This window comes from Anguilla anguilla, chromosome 4, assembly GCF_013347855.1.
Source record: "Anguilla anguilla isolate fAngAng1 chromosome 4, fAngAng1.pri, whole genome shotgun sequence".
NCBI classification, from domain to species: domain Eukaryota; kingdom Metazoa; phylum Chordata; class Actinopteri; order Anguilliformes; family Anguillidae; genus Anguilla; species Anguilla anguilla.
In genome coordinates, this window is record NC_049204.1 from 14,329,905 (window position 1) to 14,352,667 (window position 22,763).

Below are 22,763 nucleotides of genomic sequence, written 5' to 3' on the forward strand. Positions count from 1 at the left end.
CCCCTTCTCTATACACAAAATATGACCCCTTCTGGCTGTCATCTGGATGATTCATTTTTACTGTTGTTATGACTGCTGTTATTGTATATCTTTTGTATCATCCTCTGATGAATGATTAAAACAATACATTCAATAAAAATTTCAGTAAAGCTGCTGGAAGGCCTTGTTATTTAATGTCATCATTATACTGTAATATAATACAACTGAATTGACTAAAGTTCACGCAGTTTACAAGGGTTGATTTTTATGTAAAATTTGTCCGCCTTTAACAGGCAGGTGTAATCAAAAAGCAAGCAAGAAGGAGACACAGGTACAGGCCTCGAAGATGAATTGAGAGAATCTTTGCAACAACGCTACTTCAACTCCCTGAGAAAGAAGTCCTCAAACGGATCATTTCTAACCAGTCACGCAATAGGACTGGGTGTTTGTCAAGGAAAATATTGGCTGAAGTCACAGCGAAAAAATTACTCTTCTGGAAGAAAATTAGGACGGCCATCTCCCAATACAACGTTTCCATTCTGTCCTGGTAATAGTCGGCTTCTGGCAACACTGCAATCTTTCGCATCTAGTCATTTCAACAGATAACTGCCGCTGCAGCTGGAGTATCAGTCCACGTTTTGTTGTGTGCTGTCCGCAGTGCTGCATACACTCTCACAGGGCATCAGCAGATACATAAATATCTACTGATGTGCATAAAGATATTCAACGCACTAAACAGATTTCTTTAACTGCACTAAAACCGAAATCAAGAGTTAATTCAGGAATGTTGGAATTCTACAGTAAATACAACAATGCAAGAAGGTCAAAATGTATTTTTTAATAAGCACTTTCCATGTGCAGAGCACTTCAGTTGTTCCAGTACATATTTTGAAAAATAAACAGTACTTTACATCTCAGTGCAGTACAACAAAGAGGCAAAACTACAGAAGTTTGAGTCATCTGCTTTGGACATGCACCACAGTGCACTGTAGAACCCAAATATGCACCAAAATATGAGTTATAAGCCTACTCTTTGACAGTAGGTGCTTCAGAAATAGAGTGCCATGCCGACCTACATTTACACCCAACAGGAGTGCAGCAAGCTCCATCACAAAGTGCAAGGTGCTGAACTCACTGGATGCCTTCACTATTTTGCTGCTGATTGGACCATTTTCTGTGGAGGTGAGGTGTGCCAGTGACACACCAGAAACCATTTTCCAAAAATAAAGGCAATAAAAACTGTAAAACAAATTATTTTTTGTCCAAAACAGGACGAGGCTAACATGGGAGGCTAATTGGAAACGATACACTAATTTGCTGGTCCTTTGCCTATTTTCCACCTTGTCAAGAACAGTCACTCTGAAAAACTATTGTTTGAAAATGCTTCAAAATCAGATGCAACATGTAGCAGTAATTTAACAAAAAGACTCCTCTTACAGGGTTTAGTGCTAGCAGTGTAACACCACTGCATGTGTGATTACTACAAGCAATCAGAGCAATATTCATTGCTCTGATTGCTTGTAGTAATCAGAGCAATATTCATTTTGGTAGACTAAATTTTAGCCATCTTGTCCACAGAAAAGATTGGTGGTGTATAGAGATAAATCAGTCTTTTTTTTGTTGAAATATAAAAAGCAATGCAACACTTTTAAGTTGATAACAAGAGCATAGTGTGTGTGTGTGTGTGGGGGGGGGGGCAACTGTTCAGGAGGTCACTCTAAAACCATTAACTACCTGGCAACAAAAAACAACACTGGATTAACTCCATGTGTAACCATGGATGAAAAAACTATTTTTCATTCCAGAGAGTTGGACCAACACCTTCATCCTCTCTGGTATGAAGACATTGCACATTGCCTATCTCAAACTGAATCTAATTTCTAACTGACACAGCCAAAGTGTATTAGACAATACCTAACAGTAACAAAGAATAAAGAGACAAAGTATCAACATTATAATTATCATATAGTTCAGACCCTTTTATGGGAAACCTGACGTCCGTCCGAAACAGATTGTACGAGCAGTAAGCCTCATTTATGTCTACATGAAATATTTTTTCCGATGTTAACTTGGTATCCATTCACATATTAACCAATCATTTTTGGTAATTGCAGGCCCTGTCCAGCATAGGCCAGTGGCCTGTTTTGAAAGTAATAGAATGCAGACTTATCATTCACCAGTTAAGAGAGGGTTATATACAATGCTAGTGCAGGCGCTTTATGCATAAGAAAATAATGGGACATGTCAGCATTAGGAAGTGCATGCATATTCCAGCAGATTTTGGGGAAACGGTAGACATTTTCATGTCCTGTGGAAAGGACAGATATTAATAGACTTGAATTGACTGTAGACTATAATAATAATATACTCGCATGGACTACAGCGCTTTGATATGGGGGCCAGACCTGACCCTCTGACAATCCTTTGTATGTCATTTCCCAAGGTGCTCAATACGGGTTTTATCTACAGCAGTAGCAGGGGTTCGTCTGTATGCGTCAGGGCTTCATTTTCCCGGGGTTGGTGCGCCGTAGATGGTCGAGGCGGTTACCCCGTCGCCGCGTCCGGGTGATTCCGCGACGCGGTCTCCCGCCTCACCCCTCGGACGGTGACGTCTCCGCGGCGACCTTGCGTGCAGGGGGGGGGGGGGGGGGGGGGGGAGGGGGGAGTGTGAGGCCTCAAGGCTGGAGGCTGCCGTCGTCGTTCCCGTCGCCGCCGTCATCGTCGTCGTCAGAGACCTGGTCCGGGGGGATGACCCGGGTGTGGCTCGCCCGGATGCTGGCGGTGTGGGGGCAGGAGGAAACGAGGCCGGCGAACCCCGAGAGGGTGACCCCGGTCCAGTCCAGGTTGACCTGGCTCAAGTGCATCTGCCGCAGGAACTTCAGACCTGAGGGCGAGAGAGGGTGAGAGGGCGTCGCCATTCCTGCGGGTGAGTCGCCGAGTTCACACCCGACGCGGAAAGGCGGCACGCGGACAACGTCACTGAACAAAACACCGCTACCGTGTGTCACAGCTTGAACCAGATAATTAAATTCCAGCGAAGGCAAAACCCCAGAAGGGAATATAGCATGACTACATATGTTTTCACCTTTTATATGTGAGGTGATCCTATCAAAATTCCCATGAGTGCATTTCCTCATTCCGCACTTCCGCGAAACAAGGTAGGATTATCCTTTCTTATAAACCCATCATTAAATTTCAGCGAGGTAATTTCCTCATTCTGGACCTTAGTATGACAGTGCAGGATCTCCTCACTTATAAAACATGAAGAACATACCAGAAAATTCAACCATGTTCATATACTCATTCTGGACTTTCGCATGACAGGGCAGGATCAATTATAAAACGTGAAATCAGCTGGAAATAAGCAAGTGGCACCAGGTGGTAACTGTTGTCAGGATTCCCGCAACACCGCCACGAGGGGAGGGGGGGGGTAGTGCGGTGCTGGGGTGGCGCTGCTCACCGCGGTCGGTGATCCGCGTGCGGCTCAGGTTGAGCTTGACGAGCTGCTTGCAGTGGATCAGGCCGCACCTCACCACCGAGTCGCCCACCTGGGTGCTGGCCAGACCTAGGACCTGCGGGCACATAACACGCCGTGCTCACCAAACACTGGCAACGCGGGGACGTGATCGCATGACAAGCGCCATACCGGCACAGCCCATGTGTTATTTCACTCATGAAATCACAGGATATACACGCAGTATGAAAAGCTGACTGCTGTCTTCATTCTGCCACTCTGTGTGTGTGTGTGTGTGTGCGTGTGTGTGTGCGTGAGTGTATGCATGTGTGTGTGAGTGCGTGCTTGAGTGCGTGTGTGTGCATGCGCGTGTGTATGTGTGCGTGTGTGTGAGTGTGCATGCATGTATGTGTGTGTGTGAGTGTGTGTGTGTGTTTGCGTGCGTGCGTGCGTGTGTATGAGTGTGTTTGTGTGTACCTGCAGCTGAGGCAGGCAGGTGACGCAGGCAGCCACGCCTCGGCTGGTTACAGCTGTGCGGTCCAGGCAGAGCTCCAGCAGCTCCCGCAGGCTGCGCAGCGGAAGCAGGCCCCGGTCTGTCACCAGGGTGTTGCTAAGAGACAGTTTCTTCAGCCTGAGGAAGAGGAGAGGTCATATAGACTCAAAGAAAATGTAAATTACATCCTATTTTATAGGTATAATTACCATCAATTGCCATCAGTTTTATGTTTCGACAGATGAAGGATAGCTTTAAATGAAAGAGTGAAACAGTGGCCATTTTGAAAGAGGGTCTCGGGCTGCTGCACATGCAGCACATGGCACCACTGACCTGGTCATGGTGGCGAGGTGGACGGTGCCCTGGTCGGTGACGTGCGTGTAGTCGGTCAGGTCCAGCTCCGACAGCAGGGACAATCTGGACAGGAAGGCCAGCCCACTGTCCGTCACGGAGTGTCTCCCAGGAAGGGTCAGCTGGGTCAGTCTCAGATCTTTGGGATCGGATGTAATAACAAAACAAAACCCAGTCAGTGACGGAACACGTGGAGTGGCGCATGTGCACACGCCCTCTAGTGGCTGCGTCTGGAACAGAATAAAACTGAGGGACGGGGGCTGTCTGATTTGCAGTCGAGGTTAACGTTCACGCAGGTGGATTGTTCTGGTAACCCCCGGTCTCGTCAAACCCCTGTGCTTATGACCTACAAAGCAGTCTTATCCTTCCTTTCTGAAGCCCAGCTACTTGGCCCTGGATCTCTGCTGTTTTTCCAACTACCTTCTTACCATATTACCAGACCCAATGGAACTAATCTAATTTGAAGAACAGGCATTTTGGAATGCTTTTTCAAACTTCTAAGTCAGTGTTCTAGAACTCCAAGTGCTTCCAAATACCAGCAGTCATTGTGACATCAGCATTAGAATGTTCAGTTAATAACGGGATGCGAGAGCTCACCGGAGATGATTTGGAGGGCATGGTTGCCGTCAGCGATGGGGATTCCAGCCAGGCTGAGGGAAGACAGGGTTGGGTGGGTGGCCAGGTGTTCCAGGGACTCCTCCTTCACGCCTGTCCCATCTAGGTACAGCGTCTGCAGGCTGAGCAGCTCTGCCAGGGCCGAGGCGTCCCTGACCTGGGCGAGGCAGAGCCGAACCATTCACACTTAGACAATACAGTATAACCCCCCCCCCCCTCACCTGTACCCAGCTCATCCACCCACTCGTTATCTATACCGGCTTATACTGGGCAGGGTCACGGGGGATGCTGGAGCCTATCCCAGCATGCATTGAGCAAGAGGCAGGATTACACCCTGGACAGGTCGCCAATCTATCACAGCGCACACACACCATTCGCTCACACACTCATACCTATGGGCAATTTACAGTCGCCAATTAGCCAACCTGTATGTAAATGCACAAGGACAGAGAGAACATGCAAACTCCACACAGAAAGGCCCAGGACGGGATTCAAACCCAGGATATTCTTGCCCTACCCTGTTCACATGGTTTAAAAAAAAAAATTTTTAATTGAATATTGGTACCCAACCAGAGGCGGTCCAATTCCCACCCTAATTTGGAAGGTCCACTTATCTGCTTGCAACCGCAGCTGCGTTCATACACGAGCCTCACTGCCAATTCGGGAGTGTAGACATTCATGGTTCTCCTCAGAAATGTGTGGCTCCTTTTCAAGGTCACCACAGTATGTGAACTCAACCACCTTTTCAAGGTCATCCCAATGCGTGAACACAGCCGCATTCACAAGGTCACCACAATGTGAACACAACCATCTTTTCAAGGTCACCACAATGCGTGAACACAGCCGCATTCACAAGGTCACCACAATGCGTGAACACAACCATCTTTTCAAGGTCACCACAATACGTGAACACAACCACATTCACAAGGTCACCACAATGTGTGAACACAACCGCATTCACAAGGTCACCACAACGTGTGAACACAACCACCTTTTCATGGAGCTGAAGGTCACCGATGAGCACTATTCATTTCTGGTACTGACTGGAGGTTCCCTTAACTACACGCCTGGAGAACTGGTGAGCGAGGGAATCCACACACGTGTGAATGTGCCAGTTTAAAGGTACAGACTAATCAAGCTCAGGGAGAGGCACTGTCGTGTACTTGATTCCAAGCCATCGCATCTTGGCTGAGCCGTCCAATGTAATCCAACCCATTTGAACCGACTCAGCGTTAGTTCTTGGGCTCGCGGAGCAACGGTTACCTTGGTGTGCTTGATGCTGAGTAACCGCAGCTGTGGCACGCTGGTGGGCAGTGCCACCAGGGTGAGCTCGGTCACGCCCGTCTGGTTCAGGCTGAGCTGGGTGAGAGACGTGGGGGCCGACTGGAGGTATGTCACCATCCCCGCGTCGCTCACTTTGGTATGGTCCAGCGACAGGAAGGAGAGTGACTTGAGGCCTGCGAGGATGTGGGGTTTAAGGGGAACTGTTTGTCAGATTGCTTTTATATACAAGGGGCTGCTACAGAAAGCGTTGGGAAATCCAATTCATTAACTGAATTCTATAAGGTAATCTTAGTCTATATTTATCTGTATCTAAGCTGTAAAAATATTTGTATTACAGCAGCTTGAGAAACTGAAAATACAAACTCTACCAGAAGGAAATACAATCTTCAAGGTGGAAGATCAACACCGTAGTTATGCTCGGTAGGTATTATGCGAGCAAGTTATTTTTCGCGATCAGAATTTCCTTGTTGTTCTTTATCAGACATGCTTACCGTTCGCTTCATTGCACGTGCAGCCCTGACGCAGTCACGCTAGCTATTCAAGGTGCTACTGACAAGATCACCTGCTAAATGACCGACGTGAAGATGTAATATGCTGACGTACGTACCCGCACGGGCCGTAAATGCGAGAGCGTTTACCTGTGATGTGCTGCAGACAGGAGTCGGTTAGCTTGCTGCAGGAGGCCAGGTTAAGGTGCTGGAGTTTCTGTAGGCTGGAAAGCACCGAGAGGCCCGAGTCTGGAAGACAAAAGCAGCCTCATGTGCCACAGCCCTGAAGCACATACGACTCTGGACACTGACTCCGACTCAGGGTTCCCACTCATTTTAGGAAATCATTTTCCAGGACTTTTCAAGGACAATTTCCATGACTCAGACTTACAGACATGAAACATGGACAATGGTAGCCCAAAGCCGGTGGTGGACCGGGGGGGTGGGGCATGGCAATGTGCAAGTACCATGACCATTCAAAACTCTGTGCTGTCGTGTAATCTCAGCAGCTAATAAAAATGAGAAAAGCAGAGAAAAAGGCGTAGCCTACAATTTTCCAGGACCTCACAAATATTTCCAGGACATTTTGTAAATTTTCTCATTTTCCAGGTGTTTTCCATGACTGGAAAACTGGTCGATAAATTTCCAGGTTTTCAAGGTTATCCAGGACGAGTGGGACTGCGACTCCAGAATTTTTTTATTGTTTTTAGCGAAATACTGCCGTCTCAGGAGTAATAGTTCTACTACTTTTTGGATTTTAAAATTTATTTATTTTTGTGATGATAAAAAAAATAAATGAGAGAAGGACATTTTCAAATGTACTGTCATGCTAAAATCGGAGAGATGTTGAGCAACGCATTCGGAATGAGGCCGTCTGAAGTAAAATATCATGACGGGATTTCGGTTTCTCCGCTTTTCAAGTCTGTAAAACCAATTAAGCTCTCTTCAATGCAAATGCCTGAAGCGGCCTTTTAATAACAAGAAAAGTACACCGCTTCGAAGCCGCAGCGTAATCGGTTTAATTAACACAGTGTAACGCGTGCAGCGGTGGCTTAAGAGAAGCCCGTGACTGACATGGGGCTAGGCGACGTGACGACAGTATTTGATTATGGACGGTGATTAACAGTTGTCACAATGGGAGCTGGGTGGTGTGCCGCGATTTCCAGATAATGGCCTACCTACCAGCAGGCGCCACGCCTTGAAAAAGCAGTCACGCGTAGCGGAACACCCGCCAAAAATACATTCCTGAGTAATAACCGGCTCAGGGTAAACAAACCTGCGCTATAGGAGGCCAGCCAGGCGTGGAATTGGACAAATAGGGCAACGCCACAGCCCATCGGCACACTTTCTGTTTCTTTCTCTCACCGATACCTCGCCAATCAAGCGTTTTGGAATTTTGTAAACAAAACATTTCTAAATTTATATTTAAAAGGACTTTCACAGTAAGCTCTAATCCCCTCACGAATGCGGCTAATTAATCATCATCACATGCAAAACATTCGGCAGTGCCGCCAAAAATAACTCCAACACTGCGTGAGAATGGCAACATGCCTTACAGGCTTCAAATAAAGTAAAAAATGGTAATCCTATTATTTCAATACCTACTGTATAGCCTGCCGATAATTAACACACAAAGACTTTGTTGGATCATTACGCTACGAAGACTAAAAGAATATAATGAGCTTCAGGTGCAATAAGTTACAAGCTAAATATTATTTCAGAACAATGGTTTACCAATAAATAAATTTAAACATATATATAACACATTTAAAATACAGGCAATTTATAAAAACAAATGAATGAGTGTAGTAGTGTTCATGCGTCCATTTTAATAAACATTTTGGGTCATCTTAAAACTCAATGCTTCATCTTGATTAAAAAAAACAAAAACATAATGGCCAGTAACACTTGGGAAGGCCATTACATATTATTTTTCTAAAAAGCAAAAATAAACAAGCTAATGTAAAATGGCAATAATAGGGGTAATTTAACAGCTAAAACCAGGATTGGGCTAAAAGGATAATGAAAATGTAAATTTAAATTGAATTGGCACATTTTATGGACAAGGAAACTGCTGAAGGGCCCTGAACAATTTAAATTACAGCAGAACCTTGACTATCCAGCATTGTACTTTCTGGAATGTTCTACTCCCCTACCCATTTTTTCCCTACTAAAAGTGACCTATGTAATCAGCCCACTGCAATCATCTCCTATAGACTCACGGGTGGTGGAGGTGAGGTAATAATCAATGCACTAGTATTTTTACATTATAAATTTTTTTTTTTTTTAAATTTAAATCCACAATATGCCCAGGCTTGCAAGTTCAAACTTTTCGTACTGATCAGGAGCTTAGTAAACAAATATGTCACCAACCCGACACCAAATGCATGTCGTCGGACCTTTATTCTGTTGTAGCAGACTGTATTCTCCTGAAGAGAGTTTATGAAATGTCAATTTGTTCTTTGAAAATAGCAAGTGCCATTAAGTCATTCGGCCACCAGGTGGGGCCCTAGGGCAACAGAATAATGAATAAATCTTTTTATTTTTTAATTTTTATAATAGATTGGCTTTTTAAACAACAAAAATAACGGCACTAATATGTCTCCTATATAATATTTGGCTACTATACAGAGCTTTCTACTTTCTGGCAGCACTGATTCCCTCAGGATGGTGGATAGCAGAGGTTCTACTGTACTATAAAGAGAGATGTTTTTCCAGTAGGGGGGGCAATAGTTTCATATATCACGATTTTTAACAACCGTATCGTGATATTTTTACAGACATCGCCCAGCCCTACTGTCGCGGTCTGTGGCTGTGTACCTGTGATGAGAGGGGAGTTGACCAGGCTCAGGTGCTTTAGGGCTGTGAAGGCCCTCAGCTGCCGCAGCAGCTCGTTCGTCGAGTACGGGTAGCAGTTGAGGACAAACTTCTGAAGCGGGCAGCCGAAGAAGAGCTCCAGAGTGCGCGGGCGCAGGAGCCTCTCGCGGGACATGTGGTTGAGCAGGAGCTCTGCCAGCTCTGGGGTCAGGCAGGCGAGACTGCTGCTGTACTGCATACTGGGGGCTGAGGAGAGGGAGAGGGAGAGGGAGAGGGAGAGTTGGTGTCTCAGCTAGAAAGGTTAACTCGGTGTTATATGCTTACAGAGACAGCGCAAGCAGGATCTTTGTTGTACTGTTTTGTTGTGATTGCGTCTTTATTGTACACGTAGCAGTTTTAAAGCCCGAACATACACATAGAACTCAGGATATCTGCATGCGGTAGTCACTCGCCTATCGTAGCAGGATACACAACTGTATTTATGCAGGATATACAAGCCAAAGACATGGCTGCGTCTGCCAACACAGATAGCGATCCGTATACAGAAACACTACTGGACAGCACTCTCCTCTGTCTACGCATTACAGAGAAAAACACTATTTCAGAGTCAGATAATGAAGATAACAGCTCCGGGTAAGACTACGGGATAGTAGCTCCAGGTAAGACTACAGGCGTTCCTTCGCCACTCAAATACTTCTGTGGTTGCGTTTGGGTGACCACAACGAATCATTTGGTGTATCTGAGGGGTTTCGTACACTTACATTCATGCTTGTAGAGAATTACTTGATGGGACATAACTAATTCAGGTTAACTATGTCCATTTAGTGTTTAATATAATGGTTTTGGGCTGGATAAGATCCTAAATGAGCACATTCAGGCATCATCTACCCGGAGTGTGATGACCTTGCGGTGACTGTGAGCACTGACCTGTCATTAAGGTGACGGTGGCTCGGGTTGCCATGACACAGAGAGAGGGCACGCTGGGTGTCCTGAAAGGTCTCTTCGGGGGAGACGGCTGTCCTGTGGAGCCCGAGGGGTCGTCCTGTCGAGCGGCCCTTTGGAGGCGCTCCACAGCAGCCTGACCCGCTGCCCCAGGGGCCACCCGCCTCTCTTCTGGTGCTACCACTTCCTCTGGCGCCCCCTCTCTGCGGCAGAAAGAAACGCAACAGTAAGTAACACCAGCCCTGCACTTGTCTGGCTCCCTTTAAACTACTAACATTCACAAGAACTGGGAAGGGATGCTAAAATGCTAAAAAGGTTTCATCGAGACAATGACTGCTAGAATTAGTTCTCATCTCGGCCTGGAATGAAATCCTGGCACTGCAGCCCTCAGTGCCGTAGTATTGGAAGTAAAATAAGTAATAACAAGGCTTTATGTATAATTACTCCCCAATGACATTGAGTTAAGACGTTCACAAGGCAGACACACACCACTTTTTTTCCTGAATGACCATACCCTCCAAAACAGCTGAAGTTGGCTAGCCCAGACACTGAAATTGAAAAAAAAATTTTTTTAGTCATTTAGTTTAGTTTAGGACGGAGTGTGGCACAGTGGGTAAGGAACTGCGCTTGTAACCGAAAGGTCGCAGGTTCGATTCCCGGGTAAGGACACTGCCGTTGTACCCTTGAGCAAGGTACTTAACCTGCATTGCTTCAGTATATATCCAGCTGTATAAATGGATACAATGTAAAGTGCTATGTAAAAAGTTGTGTAAGTCGCTCTGGATAAGAGCGTCTGCTAAATGCCTGTAATGTAATGTAATGTAGTTGCTCGCTGCTAGACAGTGCGGGGAGCCCCGCACCGAAGCAAAATCTCCTCTGATCCACGGTGCAATGACCAGCGATCACCAGGTGTCTGGTCAGGGACGGGAAGGGGGATGCCCCGGACCCTCACCTGAGCCTGTTGCCCTGGTTGGGCCAGCGGTGGCCGGGGTCCATCGATCCGCGGCCTCGGTTGTCCGGGAGGAAGGGCAGCCTGGGAAGACCTGCTGGGATCATCAGCGAGATATCAACCCCCAAGTGCCTCTGTGCTACCGCACTCAAAACACAGCCCTCTAAAGGCTGTACTCATAGACACAATCACAGACACTGGCATTCCCTGATTAAACAAAGGTAACTGACACAATGCAGGCGGTGCAAGACAAATATAAATATATATTTAATAAATATTTTCACTTAGCAGGAAGCACTCGAACCCTGACACCACACATTCACTGCTTTAGACTAGAGTTCAAACAAATAACTCAACTTTCACACACTCACTCTCACACTGGCGACAGACTGCAGTGCTTACAGCGTTCACACACTCAGCAACTTAAAGAGAAGGGCAGCCCTGGCCCTTGAGTCAAAATACATTTCACATTCATTCCACTGTTGAAAACACATTACCAAAACTATTTTATGGTCAATGCTTACATAACATGATGAAATGTATGATGCATTATTTTGTGGTGGCAAAGGGGAAACACTTCAATAGCAAGATAGGGAGAGGCTGCTCAACAACCTCTTCAAGAAAACCACAGGGATGACCTCAGGGATATCCGCTTAGGAATATGCCACGCGGAATAACCTTTCTTATTCAGTTTCTGACATTGTAGAGTATGGCTGGATGTGTACATACAGATTTTTCTAGTAATTAAATCTCCTCAACAACATCTGTGGCTGAAATACAGTGAATATGAAGACATGTGTTAAAGGCCTTCTGCAGCCAACAGCTGAACCCCTGTGGAAGGGCTAACCGTAGCATGCGAGCGCTCCACTGCATATTAGCAGCCATCACTGAACGCCTCGCTCACGCGAGGAGACGGATGGAAACGGAAGAAGGGCAAAGGCCGAGCGGTACCAGGAAAAGGGAAGTTTGGCTCTTCGTTCCCCTCGTCCGGCGGAGCTTCCTCGTCGGAGCTGGACCCCTCTTCCCCTCCGCCTGCCACCAGTTTCTGGCCCCGCCCTGCCCAGGGAAAGAAGACGTCGAAACATGCACCTCTTAACCAAAAGGATGAAATAATGTCCGACTGGCATCTGTGCCAAAAACAGGGTTTAGCCTCCACTGCAGTCAGGATTTTTATTCCTCCCCCCCCCCCTTCCAGCTGTTGGGGAAGTCTCTTCAGTAGACCTACGCCAGTTCAATCACGTTAAAGCACTGAAAGGTGATTATGTCTCCATTTTACATCTTACAAAATGACTCAGCAGTACATTAAAGGGATAGTTCTCCCTGAAAGACACATTTATCTTCTGGCCTGATGAAGACAGCTTTCTACATTATATTTTTTAAAGATTTGATAAGGAAATCACAAAACCAATTTCTAAAGGAATGGAAATCTAAGAAAGAGGTCAATTCAACTGCGGTTCTGCTTTAAAATCATAAAAAATACCAAAAAAAAAAAAGTTTCTGCTAGCATTAGTCATTCAGAGGCTGAGACAGAGGCGTCTCAGCCTATAAAATCTATGAAAAGAGAAGTCATGGACTGTGAATGACTAATGATCATTCAGAATAATGAACATGATGGGTACAGTGCTGTGGAAAGGAATTTCCCCTTGGGGACAATAAAGTCTACGTCTAAAGTCATAAGATCCGAGAGAGAAGCTGGATGGTGCTGGACTCACCCCAGAAGTGGGAGGGCCCAGACAGCGGTGGAGGCACACCGGGGATCCCAGCATAGCCCACCGCCTCCTCCCACAGCTGCTGGGGCAGGGGCGGAGGCAGCGGTGGGGGCAGCGCCGGCTCCTCTGCCTCCTCTTCCCTCGCGGCATTATTGGGGTGCGCTGGCAACCCGTCGGGGGGCGCCGCCGCCTCCACCCGCCCCCAGCCCTGCTGGGCGCCCGGGCTGGGCGGGTCCTGGGGCGTCTCCGGGGGCGTGGTCTGGATGCAGAGGGCGGCGTTGGGGGTGAGGCCCAGGGAGCGCAGCGAGCAGGCCAGCTCCGCCTCCCCGAAGCGCTTGCGCGGGAAGCCCTGGAGCAGCGAGAACGACGGCAGGGAGGGGTGGCGCCCGGAGATGTGCTCCACGACGCGGCGGAGGGGCGCGTCCGCGGGGAAGCGCTCCCGCATGGACTCCCCGGAGGGCAGGCGGATCTGCGGAGGACAGAGAAGGAGAACAGTCTTTATTACGGCAGCGCAGTGCTGGGGAAAGTACTCACAAAGCATAGCTGTACAAACTACTGACTACTTCACACTGAAAGTAGATTAACCACAGTCAAGCTGCCGTAAAGAGAAATGTAGCTTCTGAAACTAGAATTACTCAACAAAAAAAAAAGTACTTTAAAAAAATACATCATTGTCACGTTCCCCAGACATGATGCACGTGTGTTTTTGCACATGGGGTGAGCCACTATACAGCTCACTTGGGAGAATCAGCAATGTGATGGCAATTGGCAGTTGACCATTAGCAACTACAGTGGAGCACAGTGCTTCTCACCACTCCGTATTAGAGGGGAAAAGAGAGAGGAGGTGGTATTTGGTCAAACGGTTTTGAAAAAATCCATCTTAGAGTCAAAAGTAGTTTGTAGTTCCAGTAGTTTACTACACCTCAAATTGGCAGTGTCGTTTAACAACCAGAAAACAGTAAATAAACTGCTAGTTTAACTACATGTAGTTGAACTACTTCCCAACACTGGCTATGTGTTAGCTGGGTGGGTCATACTATACAGGGAGTGCAGGAAGTGTTGGGATCGAATCCTTCTCTGTTGCTTAACATTCATTCACATAAGTCATTAATGCGACTGTTGCCTAGAGCTGCTCTGGTGTCAATGATTCAGTCAATGTTCAAGTGATCAACGCGTGGATAATGACCCAGGCAGAGGAACTCCACAGGCACGTGCGGTTAAGGGGGCACCAGCTCACCATGAGGATGCAGTGGTTGTCCATGCTGGTCTGCGCCCTGCCCCCCAGACGCTGCCCCCCCCCAGGCGAGGTGGAGAGCTCCGGCTGGCCAGCGGGCTGGGCCTTCTGCTGCAGGCTCCTCCTGTCCTCTGCAATCCGCTTCAGCACGAGCTCCCTCTCCTGTCGGGACAGAAGGATATCTGTCAATCATACCGGCAGAGGGGTTCTGAACGGGAACGGGACACGCACGCTGAACGCCACGCCAGTCAGAGAAACTGGCCGTAGTACGCTTTACATTTGCAGTCACTGTTCCAGAGTGATTTGGGAAGGAGGAGAACGTCGGTGATGCTCTGAGGAATACAAAAGGGCAATATCGCCACAGAATGTACAGAAGGCCCATTTATAATCAATAAGTGTAAAGTTAGCCAAACAAGCAAACAATTTGCATTGTAAACTAAAGTAAAAATCTATATACAGAAACCTACCTTTACACAGCTATACCTATAACAGTACTATCCCAGAAGGAAATTCAAGAAGAAAGAGGATGGCCAAAGAGGGTCAGGGGAGCCAAGATGCAGGCTATAGAGGTGTCAGAAGATGGCTAGGGTGTCTTAACGAAATGCGAAGAAATGCGATTCCTCTTCTTAACGCAATTCACAGGATGGGAGTCACAGACGTTTGTGAAAGCAACCCTGTGTGCCAAGTGGAGGCCACTGACAGTGTAGTTGTGGATACCTGGCTAAAGACTGATTTGATTATCCAACTAAGTCAGGGCTGCCCAATCCCATTCCTGGAGATATACAGGGCTGGAATGAAATCCTACCAGACTAACAAAGCACACCTCATTCTACAGCAAGAGAGCTCATTGAGCTGTTAATTTGTAGAATTGGATGTGTCAAGTTCTTAGAGTATATAATAAGTAGAGACAGCAATGCCAATAGAAACATATGGGGAGCACATCAGAATCAGAAGTTCAATTTTTTCTCTCAACAGACATGTTCAGTTGTGTCTGTGGTCAGGTGCCTATAGCACGTGTACGAGGATAGTACAGACAAAATAAAGAATAAATAAGAAATTCATGTGTCTGTGTGGTAGGAAAAAAAAATATTTTACCTTGGAAAAACTATAAGGGATTTTTCTTCTTAACATAATGCATGGAGTTTACATCAATATTTGAGTGGAAGTATTTCATTGTTGCTGTCAAAAATAAATGGAGCTCAATGGAGAAACTTGCTTTTTGAGTGATAATCATAGACACCAGCAGGGGGCGACATTACATCTGGTGTTGAGGCTGAGAACCGAAAGCTGGCCCCTTGGTCAAGTTAGGGTCGAAATGGAAACCCTAGATCTCCAGGAACAGGACAGGGCAGCCCTGAACTAAGGGTTAAAGGACTGATTTGTAGGATGGATACCAAAGTAAGTTACTTTATTTAATTATTAAACCATTTTGAGTGAATGTAAATAGGGGTCTTGTAATGGAAGATAAAGGGGACGGCTACCTGCTTCTTCTGCCTCTTCTCGGCTCTGGCCTCCTGGGCCACGCGGTGCCTCTGCTGCTCCTGGAAGTCGTTCTTATCCTGCTTAATACGCGACTCCAGGGGAGCGGGAGGGGACGTGCCTGGGGGCAGAGGATGACCTTCAGGCACAGGATGCCAAAATCAACAATCTTACGCTTCCTTCTGCTCACATCCCAGACAGCCAGCGACTCCGAGCCAGATCTGAGCCAATTCAGTACTTGCACCGGCAGGACTGATTCTGGGCCAGAACCGGCGCAGGTCTGCCCCAAAGTCGCTGGCTATCTGGGATTTTTTTGCCTAATTTTATTTCTTGGACCGTCAGCTGAACATTTATGGTTTGATCGTTACATGACAGCGATGCAGAGAAATGTTATTTGGAAGGACCTGGGTAACCAGAAGCACGGAGCTCCTTAATTCTGGAAAATTCCAAACTTGATTTGGTAAATTTGGCTATAAGCAGAAACTCTGCCGTGCATTTGTTCTGTTGTGGCTGAACAGAGCTATGAGAAGTAAAGTAGAACAGAGACATCTCATGCACCCTTTTGCTTGCCCTTCTGGCATGCAGCAAGCACTTCATCCATTCAGGGAAAGGAGTCATGTGGTTTTGTCACCAGGTTCTCTGCTTGTACCTGGACTGTGGGAGTCGTGTGGTACTTCCTGTGATGAGCCTGCAGTGGGCGGGGCATCCTGGCCTATAGGGGGATTGAAAGCAGAGAAGGCAGTCTCAAGTGGCTGGGAAGACTGCTTGACAAGCTTGTGCCTTGGACTTCCACCTTGTAACAGCCTGTAGCAGGGACGGAAGGAAGGAAGGAAGGAAGGAAAAGAGAAAGAGAGAGAGATGGAGAGGGAGAGAGAGAAAATCACTAATTGGTAACAAATCAAGCTGATCAAAGCACTTTATTGTTGAGAACATTGATTGGCCAATCACTAGCCAGTCAAAAAGCACACATTTTACCAAATGGTTATTTTTGGGGCAATAAGCAAAGATGTGATTAAACAGCAGACGCACAGTGTCAGGCTGGCGGCCGTACATTCTGGGGTTTATTTATGAATGAGTGTGTGTTGCGGGATGGCCGCCCGCCGCCCGCCGCGCGAGCGTGTGCACAGCGGGGCGTCTCACCACTCGGCAGCCTCGGGCACGGAGAAGTGCCCCGCCTGCACGGCGGCCTGGATCTGCGCCTCGCTGAAGCCCATCTCGCACAGCGTGCTGAAGAACTCCCCGATGGTCTATAACAGACAAAGGGGGACCGGGAGTCACACACACGGCTCTGACTGACAAAAGCGACGTGGACTGAGGGGAAACCCCACTATGCCACAGCGTTGGGTCTACTGCCACTACTGAACATCAGGGTGGGATTGCGAGAAAAACACTTTTTTTTTCGACAACCCAGCACATTAGTCCAGCATTACAAGGGACAAACCTACACTGTATGACTGCTGCAAAACATTTCAGTTTCATAATTCCTACACATGTAATGTAATACAATGTCATGTGATATAATGAATTCGTTATGGTTTCTGAAGCATGCGCAGTGCTATTTTGTGCAATAATAAATTGTTTAGAAAACAGCTATGGCACATATGTCAGCAAAAAAGGGGTAGTGCAACATGTGATCATACTGATGGACAACATGGATGCATTGCTGTTTGCCAGCCCCGCGATGGGACAGACACATCCTATAATGAAAAAAGTCTAATTACTTATGCGAGTGTGGAGGGATGGTGTGGTTAGGGCGCCATCTACAGGCGGAGAGGGAGCAGTTTAGCTGGCCTACAACCACGGCGATTTGCAATTACGATTGACTGGTAATTGTTTATATGCTCTGCCCGCAGTGAGGCTGGGTCGCTGGAATGAGAGACGCACGCGGGAGCAACGTGCTGCGTAATCCCCTTCCTCACAGAGTGTGTTTTGTTTTGTTTGTGTACCCGTGTTAATGTAACCAGCGCACATTAAAACCCGTGTGCATCCCAGAACTGCAGACTGTGTGATTTGTGGGGAGAAGTACTGCAGAACCTGTTACAGTGAGGTACAGAGAAAGCAAGTGCTTTAAAATGTGGATTTACAGTAGATTTTAGCATGAGGATATAAGGAAAAACTCAGCCTAGAATTAATGTAATCTTGCTGCTAATGTGCCCCTTACATTACTTTTGTAATGTAAGGGGTGCAGAGCTAGGTCCAAAATTGCAGTAAAATGCATTGCATCCACTATACAATAAAGTTGATCAAACAAAACAAAAACACAATATGCACAACAACTGACAAATCAAATGGAAAACACAGCTTATGTTATATTTTGGTAGAGAGAGAGAAAGAGAGTTTTTATAGTGGCAATATGGTGTGGCAAGGTGTGTTCAATTACACACATTATTTAACTGACTAGTACTGATAGTTTAACTTAAGGCACAGTGGTGGCTGCAGAGCTAAAAATCGAGGAGGCAGAAAACTTCCCGATTACTAGTCTCGACTTTAAATAATTTTCCTTGATTAAGAAGTCTGCCCACGAACCGAATAATTCAATTGTAGATACACAGTTTCCTTCATCACGCCAAGCTATGACCATCAAATAAATTCAAAATAAATTATACACTCAAAAATGCCATCTAACCTGTGCTCGTTCAAATTACAATCTATTAAAATCTACGTATTCCACATCTTTGCCATGAACATTTTCGGAGTGTGTACGTTTATAGTTTAATATGCGATTGAAATGTGCTCAATTTTGCGAATAGAATCTTTTTCTCGTCTAAACTAATGGAGAACTGTCTCTATCATATTTAGTAATATGTCATTTCTAATCAAGCACAATAATTAAAAACAAGTTGACCCCAATAATAACGTTAATCCATTTAAGGGATTTTCTGCCTGCTCATTTATCAGCTCAGCATCTGTCACTAGGGCACCCAGTGGTTTTCTTTCACTTTAAAAACAAGACCAGGTCAAAGCCTAGTAGGTTTTGAGGACTGCCCCGCTATTGTGGTCCAGCCAAAAATAACCAGCACTTTGCTGTAAGCGGTGGGTACAGACAATTTGACAATTAGGACGTTGGCTCTTCTCCATTGCTCTTAATGGTCTACAAGAATACAAATAATTCGAAATCCACGCCTGCAAATCCATTATTAAAATACTTGGTAGATTTGTTAATCACCGCTGGTGGCGCTAATTTCTACTTGTCTAACGTGACTTTCGAAAGGTTAGCTAGCGTTGTCGTAAAATTTAGTGTTAACACATTACTACGATTGCGGGTCAGGCACTTTCACAGTAAGAAGAAATTTCAGGATAGCGCTTCCAATATTGCTTGTGTCGAAAGTGCTGCGACGAAAACAGCGATAGATTTACCCACGAGCCACATCTGTCCAAAATGTAAACAAGTAAGGCAGTCTTCACGGTCCGGGAAAATTTTATGACAGCGTCACCTAGCGAGTGAACACCACAAACGGCGGTGGTGTAAGAGCTTTTGGCTCATTACTAGTAACTGATTGTGGCGAAATCCCCCCCCCCCCTCATCGGATCTACATGAATCACACAAATGACCTATTTTGGATTCAAAACGGCTAATTTCGCCAAAAAGCGACTAGTTTGCAGGTATGACGAGGTAATATTCACAATATATACATTTAAAAATGTCATGGCAGTTGTCATGTTGACCTTAACAATGACAAACAAAATTTGATTACTACCCTTCTTAACGGTGCCTAGGGAATTTCACATGGTTTAAAAGTGAATACAAAACGTGTTACTCACATCCATGTTTAATTTATATGGCCCACTCCGTTCCTTTAATTTCAAGACATATTTGAGTCACAAGATAAAACCATGGATCCGACCATGAATTATTTTAATTCAGAGATTAAAGAGCTCAAGCATAACGGACGTCTGGAAAGCTCTGGCACACGGAGCTGAGCAAAAAAATAAATGAATACGCATGATGAAAGGTCATCTTCCAGGGGACCAGCCCCCCCAAGACTGCCACACTCACACACAGTCAGAGCCCCTTGACACTCACTGTGCACAGTGCATATGTGCATGCACAATAGATACAAAACACGCACTGACCCCGAGGTCACCTGTGGGAATAACCTCTTTGTGTTGGTCCGTGAGAGGATGTGTCCCAATGAACAATCATAAGGTCATAGTTCCTCAGGGTCATTGAGTCAGTAGAATGGGTCCTTCTACAACATGACAGCTGAAGAGATCAAGCCACTTTGATGCTTTGAAGACCCTTTTGGCGATTTTGACAGTTATCGCTATTGGTCATGACTCATGATGTCTTTCAGCTCTTCACAATTCTGCAGGTCATATATACAGTGATCTCCATACTGTTTGGAACAAAGACATTTTTTCTTGAATTTGGCTCTGTGCTCCACAATTCTAGTTTTGTAATCAAACAATTCACACATGGTTAAAGTACATATTCTTTCTTTAAGGGACTGGGGTTCACAGATGAGGGGGGGGGGGGGTGCTTTGAATCTTGGGCAGTTCTTTTTGGCCTGCACACTTTGCTCTTGCCATGATATACGTCAGTCTTAGTCTCCTCTGTCCACAAGACCTTTTCCTAGATCTCTGCAGGCACTTTTAGGTACATCTTAGGCAAATGTAACAAGGAAAACCAGTTTTTGCAGCTAACTACTGGTTTGCATATTGCACTGTAGCATCTTTAGTTCTGTTGTGAAGTCTTCTGTGGACAGTAGTCACTGACACATCCATGTCTGCCTGCATCCCATATACACACACCAGCCACTTCATTAGGTGACAGGAGTGGCACACGGTGTGGTCTTCTGCTGCTGTAGCCCATCTGCTTCAAGGTTTGACGTGGTGTGCGTTCAGAGATGCTCTTCTGCATACCTCAGTTGTAACAAGTGGTTATTTGAGTTACTGTTGCCTTTCTATCAGCTCAAACCAGTCTGGCCATTCTCCTCTGACCTCTGCCATCAACAAGGCATTTTCACCCAGAGAACTGCCGCTCACTGGATATTTTTTCTTTTTCGGAGCATTCTCTGTAAACCCTAGAGATGGTTTGCGTGAGAATCCCAGTAGATCAGCAGTTTCTGAAATACTCAAACCAGCCCGTCTGGCACCAACAACCATGCCACGTTCAAAGTCACTTAAATCACCTTTCTTCCCCATTCTGATGCTTGGTTTGAACTTCAGCAGATCGTCTTGACCATGTCTACATGCCTAAATGCATTGAGTTGCTGCCACGTGATTGGCTGATTAGATATTTGCGTTAACGGGTGCAGTTTGCAGTTGAACAGGTGTACCTAATGAAGTGGCCAGTGAGTGTATACCCCACATCCAATATAATGCAACAGAAGTGATCGCGTAAACATCATGCAGTTTTCATTGAGTGCAGTTAATAATTTAGGCCTACGTCAAGCATGCACGGCCACACGGAAATGGTAAAACTCTGCCTAACTCCTAGCATTCTACTGCGTAAAAGAGATTGTCACGTTTATGATCATTAAACAGCAAGCGCGAATGTTAATGGAACTATTCTTCCTTTGCATTACATGTGCATGCAACATTATTAACATTCCTCACATCATTGGCATCAATTAGGCAAAACTTCCAATTGATAATCTATTTATAGAGCCACTAGCGAATGCGTTTTAAAATGGATGCTACTGTAAGTGTAACGTTACTAGCTAGCGCTAGCAAGCTATTCGTTCAGGTATTTCGAGCACACTCAATAGGTCAGTACAAGTTGAGGTGTTGGACGTTTCATACTTTATGCCAATTTAAGTTCCAATCTAGCCTTTTAGGTGGCAATTAACTAGCTAGATAACTTGATGGGTTGCAACAAGAGATTAATAAAATGAGGAATGATGCATGCACGTATGACGCTGTGTGCAACACGGCTGTGATGCAGCAAAATCGAGCAACGTTGTCGTCGTTATTACGTTAGAGCTAGTTAAGGTCAGCTGACTAACAATTAACTAACGTCACCGAACTAGCAAGTACTCTATTTTCTTAAATCTGTGTAGCTAACTTCACATGCACCTTAGCAAAGCAATGCAATTCAGGTAGGTTAGCTAACAATGTAGCCGACTCGAAAATATCACAAAAGTTGTCGGAACAACTATCGATAGAGCCAACTTAGACTGCTACCATTATCTGACTTGTAATAAACTCGATATGGACGGCGCTAGCTTAATTCTCCCCCCCCCCCCCCCCCCCCCATCATAGCCTAGCTAGCTTGTTAGCAAGTACTTTAGATCTGCTACGTTTAGCACGAAGGACGCTCTTAGCAACGTAATATGTGAGCAAGCGTGTTAACAAGTTAGGCAACTACACTGTCGTCTTTGGAGTGATTTTTTTATTAAGTATGTTGTCGCTAGCTAAAAACACCACCACCAAAAGGAAGCACAAACAAATCATTCAACAAGGAAAAACTAACTTTCAGTTAGGTCTACGGCCTATGATTATTCACGTTAGCTGTCAGCATAGAGAGCTTGCTAGGCACCGCAATAGTAGGCTATTCACTAGCTGCCTAGAAAAATAAGTATTAGCTACTTTCTAACAACCGAAATCGTATTTTTCGAACTACCTAATGTGCACCTTACCGGAGAGGAATCCATTTCTTTCGTGCAACAGAGCCCTCTGTACCCCTGACTTCAGAACTGAGGTGTTCGGATTTTCTGTTTACTCCCCCTGTTGATTGCCCCGTCAGAGAACGGCAGCGATAACGCAAGGAGGGACGGAAGCTTTGCAAGCTCGATCAACAAACTGGCTTGTGACTGGCGTGCTGATGGCCAGTAGGAAACACCCCCAAACAAAATATTGTCTGCCAATCATCATCTTTATCCACCCTCTTAAAGGAGCAGTCCAGTGTATATTTAATTTACTTCTACACGCCGTATTCGTGGCTATACTGATCATAGATTTGTTTTGTTTCCAAGACGCACTGCTGTCCTTAACTTTTAATAATCTCTATGTAAAATGGGGGACTGC

The 22,763-nt window shown here is 45.8% G+C and overlaps 1 protein-coding gene across 2 annotated transcripts; it reads right to left on the reverse strand.

The window, feature by feature from the left end:
• Positions 1 to 797: 797 nt before the first annotated feature.
• Positions 798 to 22,549, reverse strand: si:ch73-173p19.1. 2 transcript variants are annotated; one of them, XM_035412440.1, is made up of 17 exons: positions 22,376 to 22,549; positions 16,935 to 17,041; positions 16,444 to 16,598; positions 15,797 to 15,915; positions 14,319 to 14,477; positions 13,085 to 13,550; positions 12,324 to 12,428; positions 11,376 to 11,466; positions 10,409 to 10,626; positions 9,485 to 9,727; positions 6,815 to 6,913; positions 6,156 to 6,349; positions 4,875 to 5,049; positions 4,260 to 4,416; positions 3,911 to 4,064; positions 3,440 to 3,551; positions 798 to 2,863 (listed from the first exon to the last, which is right to left on the reverse strand). In XM_035412440.1, exons 1-17 carry the CDS (start codon positions 22,388 to 22,390, stop codon positions 2,655 to 2,657), a joined length of 2,778 nt encoding a protein of 925 aa, XP_035268331.1. In that variant the 5' UTR covers positions 22,391 to 22,549; the 3' UTR covers positions 798 to 2,654. The 2 variants fall into 2 exon arrangements, with proteins under 2 accessions (XP_035268331.1, XP_035268330.1); XM_035412439.1 differs by having other exon boundaries at positions 11,376 to 11,469.
• Positions 22,550 to 22,763: the final 214 nt, after the last annotated feature.

Excerpts from the sequence above, each read along its gene's own strand:
- si:ch73-173p19.1 (XM_035412439.1), bottom strand. Across the intron at positions 16,599-16,934 it reads GTGCCCGAGGCTGCCGAGTG|GCTGTTACAAGGTGGAAGTC; the intron begins GTGAGACGCCCC and ends TCCCTGCTACAG. Across the intron at positions 4,417-4,874 it reads TGCCCTCCAAATCATCTCCG|ATCTGAGACTGACCCAGCTG; the intron begins GTGAGCTCTCGC and ends CCGATCCCAAAG.